General features: G+C 44.4%; 1 protein-coding gene across 6 annotated transcripts in view; it reads left to right on the top strand.

Moving 5' to 3' along the window:
• The window catches only part of STN1 (STN1 subunit of CST complex), a 482731-nt gene that overhangs the window by 187355 nt on the left and 271346 nt on the right, over positions 1 to 24030 (top strand). For all 6 annotated transcript variants that reach the window (XM_086922737.1, XM_086922740.1, XM_086922736.1 and 3 more), the window contains one exon: positions 12047 to 12142. In XM_086922737.1, the coding sequence (XP_086778863.1) occupies positions 12047 to 12142 (96 nt within the window). The remainder of the gene's footprint in view (positions 1 to 12046; positions 12143 to 24030) is intronic.

Raw genomic sequence — 24030 nt, 5'->3', positions numbered from 1 at the left:
ATGTTGCTTGTTATGAAGCACGCTTTTATTCCATATGTGGTAATGCTTAGCTCTTTTCAGCATAGGGCCTGTTTCTCAGAGTATAGTTTGTAGTATATGAAATATTTTGGTACCAAACGACCGCAATCCTAGCATGAAGATTGCATGACATCTTGACGCGTTATTAGCCCATTCAGGGCCACTGCCTGCTTTGCCCTCTAAGAAGCGGGGATCTGTAACTTTCAGTGCTAGATACTGTCAAGTGGTCGGAGCATGGGGAGTACACAAATAAGAGAGTTCTCACTACTTGCTAGTAACAGTTGGCGCTTTTACATGATTTTGAATATGCTCTAACACATTGAACCAATTTTCCAGCAGTAGCAGAACCATTTCTGCGATGGGTGATCCACACTTTTGTGCAAACCTGCATGATCGGGCACCCTGGACGCGAACAGGAAAAAATCAACAAACATTTACGCTCTAAAGGAGTACATGACAGAGCACCTAGAAGAGGGAGTAATGGAGAGAAAAATCGAAATATTTGAAAGATGGGGTGTAAAAGTGGCTACAGTCTTTTAACTGTACTCTAGCTTAGCCCATGAGTTGTAAATGAAAACACCTGCCCTGCCTTTTATTCGGGGAGTCAGAGGTTCCTTCTACTACAAAAGCTGCTAAAAAGCACAGCTTAGTGTGTTTATAGACGGATGTTTTAAGGATGCACACTCAACACAGTCGATTTCTTCAAGTTTTTTTCAAGAAAAGTAGAGCAGGATAAACCATTGCACCGTCCTTGTTCCCTCTTTTACTTCCCACTCCAAACCTCTCCATTTGGAATCTGGAACCCACAACCTTAATTTATACATAACAAATAGCACAAGCACTGTCTGAAATGTATATTACTTTAACTCACATGTCAAAGTACTACAACACACCTCCTGCCCTAAAATGGTCAACTTCTATAGAAAATGACAATAATGTAGAAAGACTTACATGTTCTAGAAAGAGGATGTATTCAAAGAGTGATCTTTCCTCCCTGCTTGTCTCCTCATGTGAAAAAGCATCTTGCTTTCATGACCAAAGCTACACCCACCACTGTCACCCTCCTTTGGAACCAATACATCCTTTAGTGGTCTTTCAACCTTACACATTCTAGTCACACTGCACTTCTCACCATTTTTCATAAAAACAATACCCTTGCTACCTACTTGATTCTTTGCGGTGCAGATCATACAGCAAATCTCTGCAAATGCCTCTAGGAATTTTTCACACACTCCTATTTGCCTTTCTTCTAGTCACAGGATTCCACATAGTTTTTAAGACCAGATAATTTCGTGTAACTTTCCTGATACTCATGCACCTTTGAGTTCTCTGTTGAATTTCTCAACTCTCGCTCCACTCCTTAACTGCCCTGGGGATAATGTTGTTGCAGCAATTCTTCCCTTCATTCCCTCGAAAGGCAACAACTTGGTCAGCAAAATTGTGTGGTCTGATGTGCCCACACTCTCTCTCTCTCTCAACATTTCGCTAACACTTAGCCCAGATTCGGCAACCATTTCCATTCCATATTCTCCTTAAGAAATTCTTTTATGGGAATGGTATTCACAAATTTCATACATTTAAAACACATCTGCTTAGAGCTATAATTCACTAAATTGCAAACGTACGTCTCTCTCTCTCTCTCTCTCTCTCTCTCTCTCTCTCTCTCTCTCTCTCTCTCTCTCTCTCTCTCTCTCAGGTAGCAAACCAAAAGGTTCAAAAATGTTCAAATCACGTTTACACCAAGGGTTTTCTAGAATCTCAACTGGCAACAACGGGATCTTGCAAACAACTTTACTCTTATCACTGTAGCACACTATATATACAATGCCTAACCACCTCCTCAACTAGGCAATGCGTTGTCGGCCACCCGTGCATCTCTCTCGGTCTTCCTTTCATCAGGTTCCTTCCGAGATGCTCATCATGCACCAGTTTGATCCTGTCAACCACACTTAACCAGTCTTTCATCGAGTAATAGCCCTTCAGCAACTCCTCACACCCTGAAACATCTGGCTACCCATTCGCAATATAATATGTGATTTTTTTCCTCTTACTCGTAACACTGATATTTCTGGTTCCAGCTGCACCTCTTCCTCACTTACAAATGGGGAGTCAGGATAAATAATGTGCTCACATTTCCTAACAGATTTAGAGTAGTGTATGGTTAGAAAAAGGAATGAGCCTCATCCATTTCACAAGGTACCGTTGCTTTTACAACTGCCTCTATCAAACTTAATATAAATCATAACATGGCTAAGATAATTTACCAAACATGCCATGAGCTTACATTTGCTTTTCATCCCTGCCAGCCTTTTGTTTTCCAATCATCTCAACACTTCTTCTATTGTTTTGTCACAGTCCTCTGTGCCACCCCCATAAAATATTATCATGGGAAAAGGAGAATTGTTTTTATCTCTCAACACATCTTTCATTACTCTTTGTAAATCCAAGGTTGCTTACACTAAGCCGAAAAGCATCTGCGGAAAGTGGTAGGCCCCAATGGAAGTAATGAAGGATGTGAATTGCTTGGAACTGTCCTGCAATTTAACCAGGTGGTAGGTATGTGACAAATCTATCACCTTTGAAATCTTTGTACTCTCTAACGGTTCCAGTCTTCTGAAACCATTGGCAAGAATGTCTATTTTTGTTGAGTTAGAAACGGTTGGCAAACATCTTAACCTATTTTCCATCAGTGCAAACGCAATCTGTGCCAACCTCTCTGATGACTCTCTATTTTCCCTTACCTCTGAATTAAGCAGTCTATCCAATTCTAGCGTTAATGGTCCCCTCAGCATGTTCTGTACTTCTCTTACATCATGGAAAATCTGTACAACATCCTTGTTATGAATGAACCAGTGTTCAAAATCTCCAGTAGACCCAGCTTTTGCTTAAACTCTTTGCTATTCTTGTCCAGGGCATCTAAATCCCAAAAGTACCAACGTCACCTGCTCCACAACATTAAGGGCTAACTTCATTTTTATATCTCTTTGATGTTTTCAACCTATAACTCGTCGGTGTTTCTTGCAACAAAGACCGTACCAATGGAGTCCCTGCCTTAAATTGGAATATAGATACGAATCATGCCAGTTAAATCTCAGTACTCAGTACTATCCATTGCCCCTGCACCATGGTGTATGTCTGTTTTATCAAGGTGTCACATTCTGTCTTCAAAGTGTTTAGCCAAAATGTTGTTGCCCAGGAAAGTATAGGGTGAACCAGAATATGCTAAAACTGCCTTGCTCACATGAACCGAAAGTATTTTGCATTTAGGCAAGACCACACCATCATCATCACCAACTGCTGATACTTGGAAGGCTGCAGTTTCAGTTTGTTCTTGCAATCTCAACATTATGTGGCACACATATTAACATTTCACTGTGAAGTAGCTAGACACCTTACCGCCGGTGGCCTTTTCTGTCCCCCGGCGGCCGCTTGGAAGAGCATGGGCTGGGCGTGCTGGCGAGTCCTGCGTTTGCGACCCCGCGGTGGCCGTATATAGGAGCCGGGGGGGTGAGAGGCTGCCGCCCCCAAACCTCGTACCACCCGGGGCGGACTGCCCCTTCCCCCTTACTACGCCACTGGCATGTCACTTTACTATCTAGCACAAACTTTCTAGTTTCCTCTTTAAGAACATGTACTAGCACTCCAGTGCTCATCACTCTTAACATCCCTTACTTGACACACATAATTAACCACCTTGCCGGGCTCCATTTCCTTAATGCATATTGCAGTGTGCTCTATACTTTCAACTATTGCTGTTGTTTCTTTGAGGGAAGGATTTTTCGCTCAAAGCTTTCCTTGAATTTGTGGGTTTCTGGTGCACGTGACAATCTCGTTTATTATAAGCAAGTGCGCTAAATCAACAAATGTGAATGGTATCCTCTTGTTGCTTAATCTGTCAATATAATCCCCAAAACACTTATTTTTACCTTTGGTTCTTTAAAAAAACAAAAGTGTTTCCAAAACTATGTTACTCCTTGGCTCAAATGTCACTTGAGCACTTTTACTGTCATAACACAGATGTCACAGGCGTCTCTATTGCCCTCCCCTGTAGTTGGTTCGGGAATAGTCTTGTGCATATTCCTCCAGTCAATATCAATGTTATGTAGTAAAATGTTCTCGTTTCTGTACATTTCCCCCAAATGGCAATTAGGTAATTCTTGCATTGTTTCTTTGGAGGAACTAGCTATATTTACTTTCTGATAGAAACATTGGTGGTTGGGCCATACTGACAGCAGAAATCCTATAAGGAAGGCGAAGGAAAAAAAGCAAGTTATCACAGTTAAATAAAGAAATAATGTAAGACCATTAACTAAGATATTAATCTGCCTACTCCGTGGTTGGTACAACACAACAAAAAGTTCCTCCAAGGAACATCTTAGTGTATGTGTCCATTTAAGATTACAATAACATCACAAAAAAGATCAAACTAAATTTTACTTGTGGAACTACAGTACCCTATGTTGGCCATATATTGTCTACTTCTTTTAACACTGGCAAGGTCCCCCACGGGTGGAAAAAGGCAGTCGTGCTACCTCTTAAGAAAAAACCCCACATCAGTGCGTCCCAGCTTAGTAACCTCCGCCCCATTTCGCTTCTGCCCTTCTTCTCTAAACTAGCAGAAAAACTAGTCAATCAACAACTCACAGCACACATAGAGTCCAGAGGCCTCCTGCATACTAACCAATCGGGCTTCCGAGCCCGCCATTCCACAGAATCAGCCCTCCTTTTTTCGACTGAGGCACTGAGGAAGCACGTGGACGCTGGGCATGTGGCAGCACTGGTGCTCCTGGACCTCAGCGCAGCCTTCGACACTGTGGCACATCATACGTTGCTACAGTGTCTGAAGAAAGGAGGAGTGACAGGCATGGCCTGGCTATGGCTGGAATCTTTTCTTACCAACCGCAGCTTCTCGGTGCAGCAAGGAGGAGCACGATCCGACACCTTTGACCTTGGTCAAGGAGTGCCGCAGGGATCAAGCCTCAGTCCAACACTTTTTAACTTATATGTCACCCCCGTGGCCATTACGGCGGAACGCTATGGGGTGGAAGTAGTAACATACGCAGACGACACCCAGCTGGTGGTCGCTCTGACCCAACCCTCTGAACTAGCCGCTGCAAACTTCTCAGCATGTCTCCAGGAGATGGCTGAATGGATGGCGAAGAACTGCCTCCGTCTTAACGGTGATAAGACTGAGGTGTTGATTGTGGGAAAACCCCCCTCAGTCTGGTCATCTGCCTGGTGGCCGCATACCTTGGGGCCCCTCCCTACCCCCAGTGATCAGGTGAAAAATCTTGGAGTATGGGTGGACTCAAAGCTTGACTACGACTACCACACCAGACGAGTAGCTGGTGCTTGCTTTTCGATTCTACGGAAACTCCGCAAAACCATCGACCTGCTCCCAGAATCCTCAAGGAAGACCCTGGTCCATGCTCTTGTCACGTCAAGATTGGACTACGGAAATGCCCTGTATCTAGGTGCCAACGTCTCTAGTCGGCGGCGACTGCAGACAATCCAGAATGCTGCAGCTCGCCTGGTCCTCCGGCTGCCTAGAAGAGCTTCCTCTAAAAAATCCCTACAAACATTACACTGGCTCCCGATTAACGAAAGGATCGACTTTAAGGCCCTGTGTATTGGCCACAGGATCGTACATGGTAAGGGTCCGGCCTTCCTTCAGAACCTGTTATGCCCCTATACGCCCACCCGGCAACTCCGCTCATTAGGAGCAGGCCTTCTTGCTGTCCCCAGACACAAAAAAGCCAGAATGGGAGGCAGATCCTTTCGTACTCTGGTGGCACACAGATGGAACTCTCTCCCCCTGAGCTTAAGAGTGGAAACATCGGAGCTCATCTTTCGCAGGAAACTGAAAACATTCCTCTTTCCTAAAGATTAGCCCGTCCTACTATGACTGTCGGAGCAACTGACTCTTCTGACAGCGCGGGGACACACTGACAGTGTAACCAGGCGCTATACAAAATCAGAAATAAATAAATAAATAAATACCCATTTATTAGTATAGTTGTGACTGTTTACCTGAAAACAACACTTTTTTGCCAGTTGTTGCAGTTATTGTGCTGGAGGTGGTGTCCACAATTATGCCAAGTGTCACTGTACATTACTGCCTATCCTTTCAATCGGGAGAACATACTGTTACGATTTGAAATATGATCATCAGTAGATCCCTACCGAGGTAGTGTCAATGCTGATACCACGCAGTCGTGTTAAGCACACTTGCTTGTGACACCGTAATTCCTGGCGCCCCACACTCTTCTCGCCTTGGACTCCTCTTGTACTGGACAATGCTCCATGCTGGATTCTTTTCGCACTGGACACTGCTGTATGTGTTCCAATCCTCTCTTACTGGAAGGGTGTCACATCCTAACCGTTGAAAAAAAAGGTAACTCCCAACCGATTATCTTTTATTTTAGGATTATGCAGCACAGTCTCCAACTCAGTCACAGTCTGTATCACAATCTGGTAGACTTGTGTTTTCTTAAAAAGCGAAGGTGTCCACTCATCCAGGAGTCTTCAAAGCATCAGGTTTTGTGGCTTCATAGTTATGCCCACGGGACAAGAGTTGCACCCATTGCCAGAGATGTTGTTGTGACTCCCACTCAATTCATTAGATTTCTTCACATTTATTGAAAGATAAGTAGAGCACAATAAACCACTGCAACGCTCTGGCTTCAGGTTCCACTTCCAAATACCTCTCCCAACCTGATACCTGGAACTCAGAACCTTAATTAAAACATAACAAATCACCCAAGCAGGATATCCTGATGGGCCTGGTTCTCCTTGTATTGTGGTGATGGTTCTTATTAGTGCTCTGCTAGTCCCGACTATGGAACGTAGCTATGTAATTAGTTTCTATGGTAGAATGTGTCTGGGTAGTAGATTGTTACCCTTTGAAATGTAAAACAGTCCCTGACCGGAGTTGGTGGAAGCGGAGGTGACCACTAGGGATAATAAAGCGGGTTGCCCTGGAAATACGACTCCGCGTCTTTACACATCTTGCATGAGTGTGTACAGCCCAAATACAAACCTACTCCATTCTACAGGCTATTTGAAGACTACCTATGTTCCTGCTGATTGAATGCTACCTCGGCAGGTGCAGAGTTTGCATCACAGGCACCTTTCATGACGGGAGAGAATTCCTTGGAGTTTGGCCTTTATCCCTTTATCCTGACTCTATGATGTGCTGTTTTAAGTACCCCCAATTCACTTATTTTGGTAGCATTTCGTACGCTTACCTCACTCAGCTCTCCTGCCTCATGTGCACTCTCATTCTTCCGTGCTCCTGCCTTAAGCGCCACTCCCAAGGCAGCTATATGTTGTAAAGATCACAATTTCAGAAAACATTAATTTTACACTCAAATATCTGATGTCTGAAACTTTTGATAATTTTATTAAAATAATAATGACCTATCATTCTATAAGACATTTTGCTATCAATGATACAGGTTATGGTTAAATATCTTGTCTTCTCCACAGGGAAAAGGAGAAGTAGCGAGTAATTTTCTTGGTTTACCTGGACATATGTGTTTATTATATGTATATATTGTAATTATAAATGGTATTTATATATCGCCTACTACCCCTGATGAGGCGTTGTAGCGCTTTGCGGCGAGCACGCCTTTCCGAAACCCAAGATTTGAAGTTAATGGTAGATTAGTAATACTTTTGTAATACTTTTTTTGCTTTACTCGGTTGGAAGAACGATGGCCTGGGTATTTATGCAGAGCAGATACTAATGATACTAATGATATATACCACAAACCCGGTGGTATGAGGATATCGTCTTACATGCAACACAGTTGCAGGCTGTTGGAAGGCAAATGTCCTACGGCTATCAAACTAGACATCTGAGGCAGAGATAGGACGCTGCTCGTGCGAAAATAACTGTTTTCACCACTTGACCTACATATGAAAACAATTTAGACATTTGAATCAACGTAGCGACGCAGCTTGGACAAAGACACACTCGTTTTCATCAATTGGCCGTTAGGCTACTAGGCCATTTTTGATCATATATCGTTCTCAAAAGACGCTACTGTATCATTTTGTCAGCAGTTTTATCACCAACCACACTGTTTGTCCCCTGGATATTGTGTGACATTTGTGGGCATCTGGAAAGGTCCTGAAGAAGGTGGTTAATCTACTCTTCGCAAGCCACCGAAACATGCGTCAACCCCAACCCCATGTTCAGCCTTTTTCGAACATTTACACCAACTTCGATCATAGAGATTTTGTAATCTTTAGTCTCCCCTTTTTAGGTCTCGCCTGAGCCAGCGCATGCGCTTGTCTGGCGAGACATTTAGTGAGTGTGGGCTTTAGAAATGCAACCACAAGCTTTTGCTTGTGGCCTAAAGCTTGCGGTTACGTGCGCCTGCACGCGCACAGCCGGCATCTGCCTTTCCTATCTGTTCCTCATTAAGTGAATTGCTCACGCGCTACGTTCGCGGACTTCGAGCCTCAAGGCTCAAGCCCGCCCAGCTGCAAGAGAAAACTGCTCCCAAAAACAATGCACCTCTGTTGTCGGACTCTGACCCTTCTCAACGGCCGTCCCTCTTTCATATGACTGATTTTACGTTCTGGCTTAATGCTCTTTTTCGAGGGCGATTTTGGAGATCTGAAAGGTGCACTTCAGATGCAGAGCTCTTTAGACGACCTACTCCATGTGCGAGGACCTAATCCAATCCAAATTGTTTCTATGCATTTTGGTACTTGCTAAGACTATTTAATTGAATAAAACAGACTTCTATTACCACAATACACATGAAATAAATTGGGCTGGATGAACTGCACGCCCATGGGATCTGGAAACGAAAGTTGTCCACATCCCCAGTTGATGTAATTTCTTCAATGGCGCTCTACCTGTTACACAAGTTTAAAATTTTGACCTTTTTTTACTTTCCCTCGACAATTCCACAGCCCCACTTTTCTTTTGCTTTCCGACGCGAATTGATTTAAGTTCCATGTATTTTACAATAATGTTATGCGCACGGTACAGGGGAGAAGGATTTTTGCAATAAAAAAGACTTGTTTGTTGGTTGTGTGACTGAGCAATGTTCTGTGTGCCTTCCACGAGTAAGCGACTAGGTTATGTTCCATACATTTTCCTCTCCGAAGTTCAAAACATGTCTTCCCCACCCTTTTGGTGTCACTCTCCTACATGCTAACCAGCTAAACACAGGCTTGAGTTTCCCTAATCCGCGCACTCCTGCTTCTCCTCCAGTCCTGCCAGATTTTCATCCTGTTCTTTTCGTTAGTTTTCCAGCATAACTCCCCACACAAGCTGGAACGTTGCTGGCTTGCCCATACCCTGGCTGTGAATGGGTCACAGCTCTCCCACGCCCCAGGGAGCTGGACCACCGCTGGTCTTCTGCCCCCTTGGAGCATCACAGCTCTCCCCCACCTAGGGAGGGGGCAGCCAGACCAGCATTGCTGGGCTTCCACCCCATTGGAGCGGCACTACAACCACTCCTGTAAGCTAGGCCGTTAAAGCTCTAATTCATCGCAGCTAGATCGTCACAATTTTGATCTCTCCCATGACCCCACGGCTAACAACTAAAACCTCTCAGCTCTCCGAAGCCTGGCGATAACAAGACTTAATTCCCTCACTCATTGTCAATAGACGGTTACATTTCTCCCATCTCTCCCATCCCTCTAATCAGTGTCACATTTCTCCCAGTTCTAACATCTACACTATCCTAGCTCTCTCCAAACACAGCAACTAGACCATTTTAGCTCTTCTACCCTGATAGGTCTTCACAGCAATATTTCCCTTCCTAGGGCCTCTAGGCTGTAATTCTCTATCTACTGCCTCTATAGCTGCTAAACCTTAGCTGCTGCTTCTATCCTTCCCATGTGTACCCCATCTAAAAAGTATCTATTTTAGTACTCACAGAAGAGAAACTAGCACATCTGTGTGCCTCTGCGTTATTTTACTTGTACATTCTTATGGTAGCACTAGATTGTCCAATCAAGCTTGCATATAGGAGGGTTTTCCTATACTAATGCTGTATGTTACTGTGTGTGACACAGTAACATACAGTGGAGAAGTGTGGCTCACCGGTTAGAGGAGGCAGTCCCTGATGCAGAGGTCAGACCCGGGACCAGGGTTCAATCCCCGACCCGGCAGGGCCTTGAGCTCAAAATGTCCACGGACTCGATAATTCTCGCCCCGGTGCCTACTCGAATCGTGGGTTCACACTCTCCAACTCTGGGCAATAGCTTGCTTAATCTCCACTACGGCCCCACCGCGATGGGATGCCTGGTTTTCACCTTGGGGATGCCCAGTAGGGGTAATCTCGCAGGGAAAGGCCAGGACGGGTTCCCAAAGCAAGTGCCTTGAGACCTTACGGTGAAAGGCGCTATATAAAAACGTATGATTTACGATTTGATTTACAGCTGTTATGCAGGAGGTTCTGAAATCGGAAAACCTTTGTTCAACTCCTCTGATGTCGTCAGTAGAATGTTGATGTGAGGAGGCAAACCCTTTTGGAAAAGTAGAGCTTAAAGGAGAGTTCATATGTGGAAGCAGGAGTGCAGACGTCAGGATGCAACACTAGATCTCAGGAAATCTGGAAGGAGCCTCTGAGGTAACATTTAATTACGCAAAAGCTTCTCTTGGGCTATGCTGAGTGAGGTACCAGTTCTTGAAACCCCACAGCCTGTATCACTTAGAGGGGACATTGCCCTGGTCTGCTCCCTGGTGTACCTTTTACTGGGTGCACGGAGCGTTGATACTACACTGAATGCGCTATCCCATAAGCAGAGGCCAATTAGCACCAGCCCTGAGTGCAGCGTATTTAGTGAAAGACAGACCGGCTGTTTGAAGTTGCTGATCATCCTTTCACTGTGCATGCGGTAACTCGCCTTGCAAATAAAATGAGTCAGCCTAGGAGGCAACTAGGGAAAAGGAGAAGTAGCGGAGAGTAATTTTCTTGGTTTACCCGGACATATGTGTTTATTATATGTATATATTGTAATTATAAATGGAATTTATGTATCGCCTACTACCCCTGATGAGACGTTGTAGCGCTTTGCGGCGATTAGCACACTACCCCGGAACCCAAGATTTGAAGTTAATAGTAGATTAGTAATACTTTTGTAATGCTTTTTTGCATTAGTTTTGTTAGTTTGTTCTCTTGGTTTCTTGTGTGGATAGTAGAGTTTAGAGTAGGGATAGGATGATGGGAAGGGATTTGAAAGGGGAAGTTGTTTTTTAAAAACTGGTTCTGTGTGCCTGTTAGTTGGGTGACATGCCTAAAAAAAGGAGGGGAAAGTTTGAGAAAGAAGTTTGGGGGGGTTCATACCAGTCGGAAAGGTTTGGGATGAGTCAGAGAGAGTAGAGATGAGACAAGGTTGAAAGGAGGAATATTTTTTATAGCTAAAAACTTAAATGCATACATAAATGTAAATGGCACTTGGAAGCTTTTATGGGCTGGTAAAAACCCCTCTAAATAAATATCCATATGTGAACAGAAGCAGCAATATTTACATGGTCGAATGTGCACATTTATCTTGCGTGGAGGTATGCAATTTTTTTCATGTCGGTGAATACTGTTGTGATACACTGTTGTGAGTATATGGTTACTTGTATCCTGTTGAACCTCCCCTTACAAAGACTTATCACCCCTACCGGTCAGTGCAAGCAGTAGTGGATTCAAATGGCACCCCTAAATGTATCCAAATCAATGTTCTCCCGGAGAACAGAGAGAACCTCATGGTATATAATTAAACTCTCCACTTCCTTCTCAGCTTTATCACTTCCCCTTCGACCAGGCGTGTCTCCTGTAGAATTGGTGCATCTACTCCCCTTTGTCTCAAGTAAACCAGGGCAGTGCCTTAAACTTAATATCTGCTACTTGTTCCCACTCATTCTAAATCTAAGCAATAATGAAATTTTCTGGTTTCTTGGCAAACTACAATGTGTATCATGTATGCCTGGTGGGAAAATGTAGAACAGATCAAGTGCAGCTATGAAATTTGTTCACTAATATATGGCATTGTGTGTGGTGTTTTGCAGGTGTATTTTTCTACAAACGGCACCCAATAAAGCAAGTCGACATTTTAGGAATTGTGGTTGATAAAAGAGAGAAAGAGAATTTTTACCGCTATGGAGGTAAGGCATCATTTGTCTAATTACTCATCTCCTCCACGGTTTCAAAGTAGATAACAATGTTTTAAAGTACCTGTATTTTCAATCAAAACATATGAAAGAGCAACGGCAGAGCAACCAAATAAGAGATAGATATAAGTGAATGAACCAGAATTTCTTTGCCCCAGAGAACTATTCCATTCAATTGTTTTTTTAGCTTGTCAGTGATCTCAAGGTAGACCATCCGTATGCGTATGTGGAGAAGTGTGGCTCAATGGTTAGAGCGGCAGACCCTGATGCAGAGGTCTGGCCCGGGACCAGGGTTCAATTCCCCACCTCGGCGGATCTTGGGCTCAAAATTCCGCAGACCTGATAATTCTCGCCTTGGTGCCTATTCCAATCATGGAGTCCCACTCTGCAACTCTGGGCAATAGCTTGCTTAATCTCCACAACGGCCCCCACAACGCTAAGGATGCCTGGCCTCCACCTTGGAGGGTGCCCAGGAGTGGACGCCTCACAGGGAAAGCCAGGATGGGTTCCACAGCGGTATTCGTACAAGCGCATTGAGACCCTTGCGGGTGAGTAGTGCGCTATACAAGTATCAATTTACATTTTTTACATTTATGCAAATCGGAGTTGACGGTGCCCCAAAGTAGGAGTTCAACCAGTGGCGGCTGGCAGGGAACGGGGGTGGGGTGGTCGAGGGGGGAACAAAACATTAAAAAAAAAACCTTGCCTCCTCGCACCTGCCTCGGTCTCTCCTCCATCGTTGCTGACAAGTCCTGGAAGCACACAGGCTCCTGTAAGCCAATCACAACGCTGCGATGCAGCGTTATGCTTGGTCTGAGCGCCGCTCAGATGGAGACAGTGAGCCTGTGTATGTTTCCCACCAGGCTTGAGGCTTCGTATTACAACGTCGAAGGGAACATGGTAAGTGCGCGTGACTGTTTGGCCGGGCCAAGACTGCCAGCCAATCCATCATGTGCACATAGTGTGCATGAACCACTCCTCCCAGGCTCCGACACCAGCCCCGCCGCGCCCTAACCCAGCCCCGTAGTGTAGAAAATAAAATAATAATAAGTTTATTATCATCTTTTTTTAATTGTTTCAAGCGGAGGAGCCGATCTTGAGTCCAACACACATTTCCAGACAATATACTATTTGCACATGAACACAGGCCACACTATGTGGTTTTCACCAGTGTTGGTCTCAGCAGGGCGGTTGAGCCCTAGCCAATGACATTACTCGAGTCATGAGACGTGACCTGGCATTTTATCACCATTTCCAATGGTTAGAGGGGTTCTCTAATGATTTTGGATTCATCGTTTTCTCCCACTCACTGTTTTATATAGGTTTGGAGAATATGTATCACAGGCGTTACATAGGGCTCGGTAACGGGTGCGTTTAGAATTTCAACTGGATACTAGTCCGAATCTCATAGAGTATGAATAAAGTAATAAGATAGCAGAAGTAACATTTGCATCACCTGGAAGGCAACAAATAAGTTGTTGTTCGTTACATCAACTTTGTGCCAGTCCAGCCCCTCCCTTTCAGCTCTCACCCGTTGTTTTTCACGAATATATGCTGTTTGTTCCAAGAGTTCCTGCTTTTACTAGCAGGCCACTTGCCAGCTCGCCACACCCTTCCTCCACTTCAGTCAAGGCTCGCACACACCAGCTTCAGTGTTTGATGGATTCCCGGTTGAAACATCAAACTATGTTACTAAATCCTTATCTAAATTTAAATGTGATTTCAGTCATTTGCGATTATGTTATAAAATAATTTAACAATGGGCGCTGTTGGGTACTTAGAAAGCAGATTTTCTTAAAATAAGCATTCTACCAAGGTTTGCAATCTATTTATGTCAAAATATGTTTTGCTAATAGGCACACTAAGAAAACAAGCTGAGTGACTCATACCCTCCTATTTCAAAATGTTGATCTCACTGTGATTCAATCAGATGTTGAAATCGGCATGAAAAATGTCAGATTGACTATTTTAGGAGGGAAGGGGAGGAGAGCTAGAGATAGACGTGAATGAGACATTGAATTACTTCAATGACGTTAATCATGGCAGCCATTGTATAGTGTGCAGTGGGCATTGCTTGATATATGGGATAAAGTAACCCCTGCTTTAAATTATGAGGATATTGCAAGTCACCACGGAGTTCCGTGACCATGTAGAGGAACAAGGCCAGTGGCCTTAATAAGGTCATTGAACTCCAAGATGACTTTCAGTAGTTTGATAATGTGCAGCAGGGTGTAATTTATTCTGTGCAATGCATGGTCACATCATCACCTTTCCAACAAACCACTTAAATGGTTTGTTGCGGTTTCATATGATAGTGATAAAATGTTTACAAATTTGAAGAATAAAAGTAGCATCCCTCGTGCAAGAAAGCAGTTAGCTATTTGTTGCAAAAATATACTAGAATCAGTTTAATGCAAATCAGAGCTTAAGAAACGCACTGAAACTTGCAATTTGTAGAGATATGTAGAGAGATTATATATTTTCTATAATTATGTAGGGTGTGCAAAAAATAAACATGTTTCCGTAATTATCTCCTTTCTCCTCCTCATTGTTCATTTAGAAAAACAGACCAGAAGAGGGAAAGTAATTTTCCATTTTCGTTGTTTAAACTGCAGCTTTAATTGTGCTCCATGTCCACTTTTACCCTGGCTGTTAGATCTGGCAGAAGGCTTCGTGATGTCAAGGCTGACAGCCCTGGTGGTGCCAGGTCCGACAATCTTTGTTCGCACCCCTCCTTAAAAATCCTCCTTCTATACGAATTCCCTCATTACCATGCTCCACCAGTGTCGCTAATCTCTCCATAGCTCCTTTCTCACTTGCATTTTATACGTTTTACAGCGCTACGCATACTAACAGGCAGTATTTTTCAGGAGTGTTTGGTCTGGAAGAGCATTCGGGATTTAAAATATACCACAGTAGTTAATTTTGCAATTAAGAAAGCATTTCTGCCCAAATTAACCCTTTTAGGAGCATTAAGATAGTGAAATACTGGAAAAAAGAATAACATTATAACCTATACCATGCAGTTTGCATGCACCTCTGATGGCAGTTCACAGCTCACTGTGCTATATTAGGGTTGTAACTTATGAACAGCAAGTAATAAGAGGATCCCTGTGACAAAAGCAGTAATCTACTGAGCAGTCTGTATAAAATTCAGATTGGTGATTTTTGTGGTACACCTTCTTTACAGCAGGCATATTAACCCGCTGCGCTACTTTATCACAAGTGGAAACTGACACTAAGCAAAACTCTGATCTCTCTCCAGAAGTAACATTCATCACCAAAGTTATATTGCCATTTTTAGGTCTCGTGGCGTTAACCGCGCGAAAGCGCGGTCTCGCCAGAGACCTATTGTGAGCGACTCAGCTTTCCAGGAGACAAGAGCTGGTCACTCGCATCCCAAAATCGGTGATCGGAGCGGGCCGCGCGCGAACGCGCGCTGTGGCCATCTCCTGTCTCCTGGGAAGCTCCAACATACACGCACGCACACATACAGAGACACCCCCCCTGCTGTCGCACACATACACACACGCGCACACACACACACACACACACACACACGAGTGCATCGAGACCCCTCCCTCCCCCCACCAGGGGATTACTGTTGATTTAGTTGTTCATCGTCAGCTTATGATGTCCAAATATTCCCGTTTCAATAGAGTAACGTAATGTTCTTCCAGACAGCACGCTTAACTTGGAAAGTTGAAATGCACGTTCTAGAGCGCACACATTTCCATAAATAGCCGAGCGCCGCTGCGAAGAATCGACAAAACAGGGATGCAACTTCTCAACAAAAAAGCAGCAATATGTGGCGGACTACTGTAATATAAAAGGACTCTGTACGGATCAATCAGCTGGAGGAAGTACTGGCAGCGGTGGTGGAAAATGGGGATCCCACCCCCCCAACAAACCGAACTAACCAATTAAACTTATACTAACCCCAAACCCACTGCACTCACCCTCAGTCCATCACCCGCAGCAGGTAAGCGCCGCTGATTCACACGCGCAACACTAACCTTACGGTGAGGACGTCACCGCCACACTGTATCCTTATAGGCTGTCTGTCTTTGACACCCAGCAGGCTCTGCGTTGTACGCGGAAGTACAACTAGAGGCAGCGTGAGTGGCTTTTACAGCACGTGGTGCGGGGAGGTAAGACTGCACCATCTCTTAACTTGCATATAAGCCACTTGGCCCATGTGTGTGCTTGGAGGTTGGCCACACCATGACATTTTGTGGCCTCTATCGACCTGATTCTAACATAGCCACAGCTACATCGGTTGTACGACATCCGTGGTTGGAAAATTGTTTACTCTCTGGTATTGAGAAGTAGCATTTACTTTTAAACAAGGTCTCAAAGGACATGTGTATTGGACGTTGTCTTCTGCTTTACACAAGCGGTCTATTTGTTTTTTGTTTTTTTGGACTACAGTGATAGTACGCATGTTATTGTGCGCGTGCTACCAGGGGACTTAGAACACATAAACAGTTGAAAAAACAAAATAGCCAGCTCCTGTCCTATATGGCAGGGGGTATAAACCCTGGCGTGCTTATACACAGGGGCTTTCTAAAAATGTGTTGTGTGGCTCATATTTTAGTTTTAATAAAAGGACCCCTAACCCCAAGTTGTAGCGTAATGGCTACAGCTGACAAACTTGGTGTTTAGGAAGCAGATTTGAGTCATAGCGTTGTTTTTACATCCTTTGTTTCTGGGCAAATCACTTACTCCTCCGTGCCTACTACAAAATAAAAACATTGTTTGCGATCTTTAAATTATGTTGCGATGTACTAGTATTAAACAGTAGCATTTGATTTCAGACAAGGCCACAAAGGGTGTGTGCATCAGGAGTTGTTTTCTGCTCTGCACAAGCAGCACAAGGGTTTTTTTTTTTAAAGACTACGCATGTTATTGCGCGTGTGACAATACTGCTCATTTTCCAAAATTTTGCAAGGTGCCGCATTACCTCTGGCCCTCTTCTCCTCTCATTCCCCTCCCTGTTCTCTTGTGTTTTAGCAGCAGCTCAGGCAGCTTTCCAACAACATACATAGGTGCACCCCAGTACTATGTAGATCTTTAAAAAAATTATAAGTAGTAAAGTGGAATGCTTAGCTTGTTTAATATCGCAAATCCTTCAACAGTAATGCTATGCGTCAGCCCCGTGCATGAGGTGCATCATCAGAGCTGTGTGACTAATAACAGCTGTGAGCCCGTGCCTGAGGTGCATCATCTGAGCTGTGTGAATAATAACAGCTGTGAGCCCGTGCCTGAGGTGCATCATCAGAGCTGTGTGAATAATAACTGTGTCAGCCCCGTGCGTGAGGTGCAACATCAGAGCTGTGTGAATAATAACTGCGTCAGCCCCGTGCTGAGGTGCATCATCAGAGCTGTGTGAATAATAACAGCTGTGAGCCCCGTGCGTGAAGTGCATCATCAGAGCTGTGTGACTAATAACAGTATGAGCCCGTGCGTGAGGTGCATCATCAGAGCTGTGTGAATAATAACAGCTGTGAGCCCCGTGCCTAAGGTGCATCATCAGAGCTGTGTGAATAATAACTGTCACAACCCCGTGCTGAGGTGCATCATCCGAGCTGTGTGAATAATAACTGCGTCAGCCCCGTGCTGAGGTGCATCATCAGAGCTGTGTGAATAATAACAGCTGTGAGCCCGTGCCTGAGGTGCATCATCAGAGCTGTGTGAATAATAACTGCGTCAGCCCCGTGCGTGAGGTGCATCATCAGAGCTGTGTGAATAATAGCAGCTGTGAGCCCGTGCCTGAGGTGCATCATCAGAGCTGTGTGAATAGTAACTGCGTCAGCCCCGTGCGTGAGGTACATCATCAGAGCTGTGTGAATAATAATAGCTGTGAGCCCGTGCCTGAGGTGCATCATCAGAGCTGTGTGAATAATTCCTTTTTTTGTATCAAAATAAAGCAGGTGCACGCGTTGTTAAAAAACGTCGGGTTGTGCCCTTCAACGCGTGCGCCTGCTTTATTTCGATGACATGCCTTGCGATGTAACTGTAAACGTGCAGTAGTCGCATGCGTTGAGAAAGCATGCGATGTAACCGCCCCCGCAATGTAAAGGTCGCGATGCGATGGCAGCGCGACGTAATACTGTCGGTGTAATGGGTGTTCCCCGTAGCGAACACTGCATTACAGGGGGAAAAAGTGACAAGTGTGCAGGTTACAAGAGAAAAAAAGTACAATTAGAGGTATAATACTGAAATATATGCTAGACACTCAGGCACAAGAACAAACGTTATGTAGGCAATGGTGGCACTTGTGCAAGTATCAAAAGCAAACAAAATGTGAGAGGTGGCAAACAGTGTATTACAAGAGAAAAGTGGCGTGTGCATGTTACAAAAGAGTACCAAACACATGTACAAGGATAATACTGCAATAAATGGCAAACACTCCAACCACAAGAACACACTGGGAAGGCACTTCCATAGTCATGGAGAATAGAATTTTCAGTAATGGGAGGTCTTCCTTCAGATAATAGAGAGGGCACAATGTCATCTTTGCGGATGTATGTCGTTACAACGCATACTTTTACTCCGCGTACCATTACAACGCGGTATTTACAACGCATACCGCTACAACGCATAGCGCTTTGGGGTGCTGGATAGTGGTAAGTATAATTTACTATTCTAACTCCAGTCCCCGTGGACCCTAGGGAAGGTGTTGGATAGTAAATTAAACTTACCTCTTATCCTAGAGCGCCCCCCAGCGCAATGCGTTGTAACGGTATGCGTTGTAATGCCTGCGTTGTAGTGGTAGTGCGGAGTAAAAAATGCGTTGTAACAGGTGCATACCCATCTTTGCATATTACTTTGTCCTATTAAGCGGCTAGAGTGCTTAGATGTTCACTGTGCTGCCCAAATTCCACCTCTAATGATCAACTTTGCATACTTTTCACACCAAAGCATGGGCAAGTAAAAGGCACATTTCAAACACCTTAAGTAACAAAATAAAGAATAATTTTATAGCTCATATTCCCAAACGTAACTGCCTCTAGGTGCTTGAACAATTGGCGTTATAATTTCTCAATAGAACAAGTACGGTTGAGTTTTGTAACATTTATAACTTATAAATGTTACACAACTCAACAGTACTGTGTTTATTGACTAGAAGGATAAACAGAAGACTTGGCCCTGCCGTAAGTTGAAACTCTGGCTGGCAGGTCTTCGGCAGGCGCCTAATCCACTCAACTGTCTCACTGACCTACTTTGCAGTATTACCTTGGAAGGGAAGATGTAATTTTCTCGCTTTATAGCTTAACTGGATTCCCTCTTCAATTCTGACCTCTTGTTTCACTTCCCTGAATAGATATATCTCTTTAACACATCCTCAGTATTCAACAATCTCTGTCCACAATTTGATTCTTACTCCGAGGCAGTGCTTAGTTTGTAAAGGAATGAGTTCCTGTGCAGAGAGGTCGGCGCCCTGAATTCGTAGTCTTGAATCCACTTCAGGCCTCTTTAGTCCACTACCAGACACTTCCCGACCCCTTATCTCACTCTTGCAGCTTTCTGCTTTCCCTCTTTGTGACCGTTTTAGGTCTTACTCTTCCTCCTTCGTTCCCATATGTTTATTTTTCTAACTCTTCCTTTCAGTCAATGCTTGAAGAGGAAAAACACGTTCCATTCCCCAATATATCGCCCCCACTGTCTCCAAGCGGACACACCCCTGTAGACCCTCTACTAAACGTTCAGAGGGTTCTCTTTCTTTCTCTCACTCTCAAGCACACAACCAGACACACGCACGGATGCACACACCACACCATATCTCACTGGTATCCAATTAAACACATTTTGTCGAGTTACACTCACTCCTGTAATCTCACCCCATCCACATTGCTCAGGTCACCCAAATTCCTGCACTCTCTACCACACTGCTTTCAAGAACAGCATACTCTTGCACACACTCTCACTGCTCACCAATTCAAAGTTTGCAAAAAATTGTATGCAACGCATTGTCATACACAATGCCAATAACTCAAACTTTAATGCTGCGTGACCTATTGCATTGTAAATGCTTGTTATTGTTGTCTGAAACTGCTGGACACACAAGGAACTCCGCAGAAGGTACTTTTAAAACCTGTATTATTTCTAAACACGGTGCCCACCAGACCCCCTCCCACCCCGAGGTCAGCTCCAGGTGCTGCCCTAGAGTCAGCCCTGTGTGACATCAGAATTCAGCTGTAATAAGATAATACAGTTGAGAATCTATGTGATTTCTTTTATACAGCTAACTATGTACGTTTTAAGTCACATGTAATAAGGAAATGCGAAGCAGGTTTTTATACAGGGATCCCATGCATCATAAAAAGTATACTTTGATCAGCTTTCCTTAGCACCATGTCAGTCTCCATTTTCATTGTTTGACATCCGCAGTAGGGGGGTAATTCACTTCCAAAGTTCAGGGTCTTCCCACCGAGATGGGTACCTGTATGTTTTTCAACTAGGGCTTTACTTGCCATTTAATTTTCACAGCAGTGGCTGTGTGGTTTTACAGGAAGGGATATAATTACACAGTGCTTGAGATGATCATTTGAGGATTGAATTTGGTTCTTTTGAAGCAGATGTTTCAGTGTGCTGGGCCCCCGTTAAACAGTAGTGCTGACGCTCTTCTCAGTCCCCTCCCATATTTATCATAATACCGAGCCCTAAATAAATAACTGTCAAAAGCAAGACTTGGAGTTGGTACATTCCATTGCATCGGTTACTTCATGGAAGAGGCCTGCCACTATCTTTTGTCCCTCCAGATTCCAGAATGAAGTTTGTTGAGAAGGGAGTCAAAAATCAGACTGGAGAAAACTACAGGTCCTTACAGGAAAAACGAAGGGCCTCATTACGATGTCGGTCGGAAAGCCTTGGACCGGCACCGTCTCAGAAATCGGAACGACCGAATAGTGGTCGGCGGTTCCGTCAGACAGATTACGATGCAACCGTACACTGTTCGTTCAGAGTCACATTGTTTCCTATGGGAGCTCGTTTTCCACCCGATAACCTGCTGTAACACAGGCTCCTATGGGGAAATGGGGTGTTTGCAGAAAACCCTGCACCATGTCGCAGGCACCCCACGGTGCTTGCCACACAAAGTGGGGTTTTACAGGGGGGTTCCATTGGGTACCCCCTTGGCCATTAACTGGAGGCCGCAGGGCCCCGAAAGTCACTTTCCGACAGCCTTTTTTGTGTCGGACAGACAGACTCCGAAAGGCTGTTGGAAATCGGCATTGTAATTCCTCAGTTGGAAACGCTGCCCATAGGGGTGTTCCATGCTGTTCGGACCAGCAGGAATACTCCGAGGGCCAGTCGAGACAGATTCAGAAGAACCGCGCGGTTCGCATTCCGACCTCGACCATTGTAATTGGGCGGTCGGAATGCAATCCCACCGATCGGTCGGGAGGACTCCAACGCGGTCTAAGAGATTCCGACTAAAGGATTTCCGACCGATATCGTAATGAGACCCTAAGTGCATAAAAACTCATAAGAGACAGACAATAGATGGTCCACTAGACTTAGGAGGAAATTCAAGGTTGAGGCAATTGCCAGAGCAAGCAAATTGCTGTAACTAAGAAACTTTACTACGCACTGAGCAGTCTGTCTAGTGTTCTTATACAACGCTTAACTTGGAACAGGAAGGTAACCTTTTACAACCACTTTAGATAGTATTAAGCAGTGAAAATGAAGGAGGGCCTGCTGTTTTCTTCGAAGTAAAACCAGGGCTGGATTCTAAACAAATAACGTATTCCTCCTCTTCCAGCCCGCCTCCCATTCCCTGACAGAACCAGTGGCCACAAGGCACTGGGCCAGACCAAGTGCACCCGAGTGCACAGTCGCCACCACCACCATATGGAGAACTCAAGATTTAGAGAATCCCTTGTGTGCCGCATAGAGAGCGGACCTAACGGACAGCGAGGCATGTACACTGGGAACATGTCAATGAGAGGAAAGCAGCCCTAAGAAAGAAGGTGTCTGACCAGAGCAAGATGTTCCCTCCCAGCAGTTTCAGATGCTGAACCACGCATACCCAGCTGAGGGCGCGCCCCCATCCGTCTTCTGCCTAGGCATTTTCCCAAGGCAGGTGTGCAGACCCCAGCCCAGGTCGGTAATAGTATCCTTTTCAGACAGTGTCTTCAGTATTAAATTGACACTTCCACTTTTATTTCTGCATTGATCATACCAGGCTGTGTTCAAGAGCAATATACCTTTTCAGGCATTTGCCTCCCTTTAGCTGCTGTAAAAGTGGACTGGCACATGGCTCAAAGCAGATATTCAATAGAAGAATAATGGAGTCCAAGCAAAATTGCGCAAAAAGTGGAAACATAAAAGAATCCCTAGAACAAGGCCAAGGACGGAACGTCCTTCAATAATGGATGTCCCATGAAGCTTAACAGGTGCTTTGACCTGACCTACGGTTTTAATTAATATGGGAACTTGCGCTTTCAGTGCTTTAACCAGATTCTCCTTGAGTATGGGACACACCTATAGATTATGTGTATGCCTGGCAACACACCTGCACAAAGATAAGGGAGAATAATACAAAGATGTAATAATAGTGGTTAGTTTTGGGAAGAGTATGGCAGGCCAGAGTTTACACCAGAAGATCCTCCAATAGTCTTACATAAGTTTCTGAAGTCGTAAAAAAGATAACTTGCAAATATATCAGAACCCTCTAGCCTAGCAGAATCTAAGAAATGCTCCATTAGACAACCGGAAGGTGTCCCTAAAGCCCATAATAATAACAAAACGCAAATTTTAAACGGCACAAATGTTTAGAGGACTTTTAACTTGTGAGGAACTCATCCATTCACGAAGCCCTCAAGTCAGCTCCCTGCAGTGAAAGGCTCCACCTAATGGGTCTGTTATATGTGTAAATGTTAAGGAGATTCCCCCTCTTCCACCTCTTCTGGCGTTAGCTGTCTCATTAGCCACGTTTTCCAAAAAATCGTAATACAAATATATTAATTTGTATTTTTATTCAGATATGTTTGTAAAAGTGTGTGTGTGTGTGTGTGTGAGAGCAAAGAACAGATTCGCTCTGAGTTCGAAGGTGATCCAACTCTCCCTGGAGATTACCACTGTGATCTGAATTAGTCCGGGCCAGAATGGAACACCTAAACTTGAAGGGGGACATGGGATGAGAGAATCAGAAATAGACAGCAGCGTCCTTCAGATGAAAACACCCAGGGGAAGGAAAGAAGGATGCTTCTCCAGCGGAGATGTGAGAAAATAAGTATACAAGGTCAGGCAAATAGGAAAGTAAACACAAAAAGCAGTAACGAAATGACATGAATGTTGCATCATGAAGTAACCAATATATATATTTTCAGTGTCTCCACTAAGTTCCACAATAATGCTTACCCTCAAATTAGTAGCGGGGGCTGGAGACGTCTAGCCAAAATGAGCACAGAATATTGGAGCCCAGTGGATTAATGGGCAGGGTCCAAACAGTGGTCTAAACAGTGATTACTTCGAGCTGGTGGTTCCTAGTGGCGCTCACTGGCTCTCATTTTTAGGGACCGGTACTTAATTTTCCTCATCAGACTTTGAACCCGTGCATGAAGAGAAGGGTGGAAAATTGTGATAATGGGGGAACGCAGGGAAGAAAGAGACATGAGTTGGAAACCAGACTTCACACCCTGGGTATTCGTCAATCCAGACATTCGACAGCGCCCTGTGTGGGCTTCTGAGAAAAAAAAATGCCCACTGGCACTTATTATTTTATAAATTATGCACTGGGTCCAAATCAAGTTGGGGTCTTCTGTTGGATCATGCAGAAGGAAATGTCAAGAGAAACACCAACAAAACAGGAAATGCCCCATCACTAGCAATGCCTGTTTCCATGTAGAACTGCCTCACCAGTCTCTTTCCACATA

This window comes from Lissotriton vulgaris, chromosome 5 (genome assembly GCF_964263255.1).
Source record: "Lissotriton vulgaris chromosome 5, aLisVul1.2, whole genome shotgun sequence".
Taxonomy (NCBI): Eukaryota; Metazoa; Chordata; class Amphibia; order Caudata; family Salamandridae; genus Lissotriton; species Lissotriton vulgaris.
The sequence above is the reverse complement of the archived record's forward strand: the minus strand, read 5'-3'. Positions and strand labels throughout refer to the sequence as shown.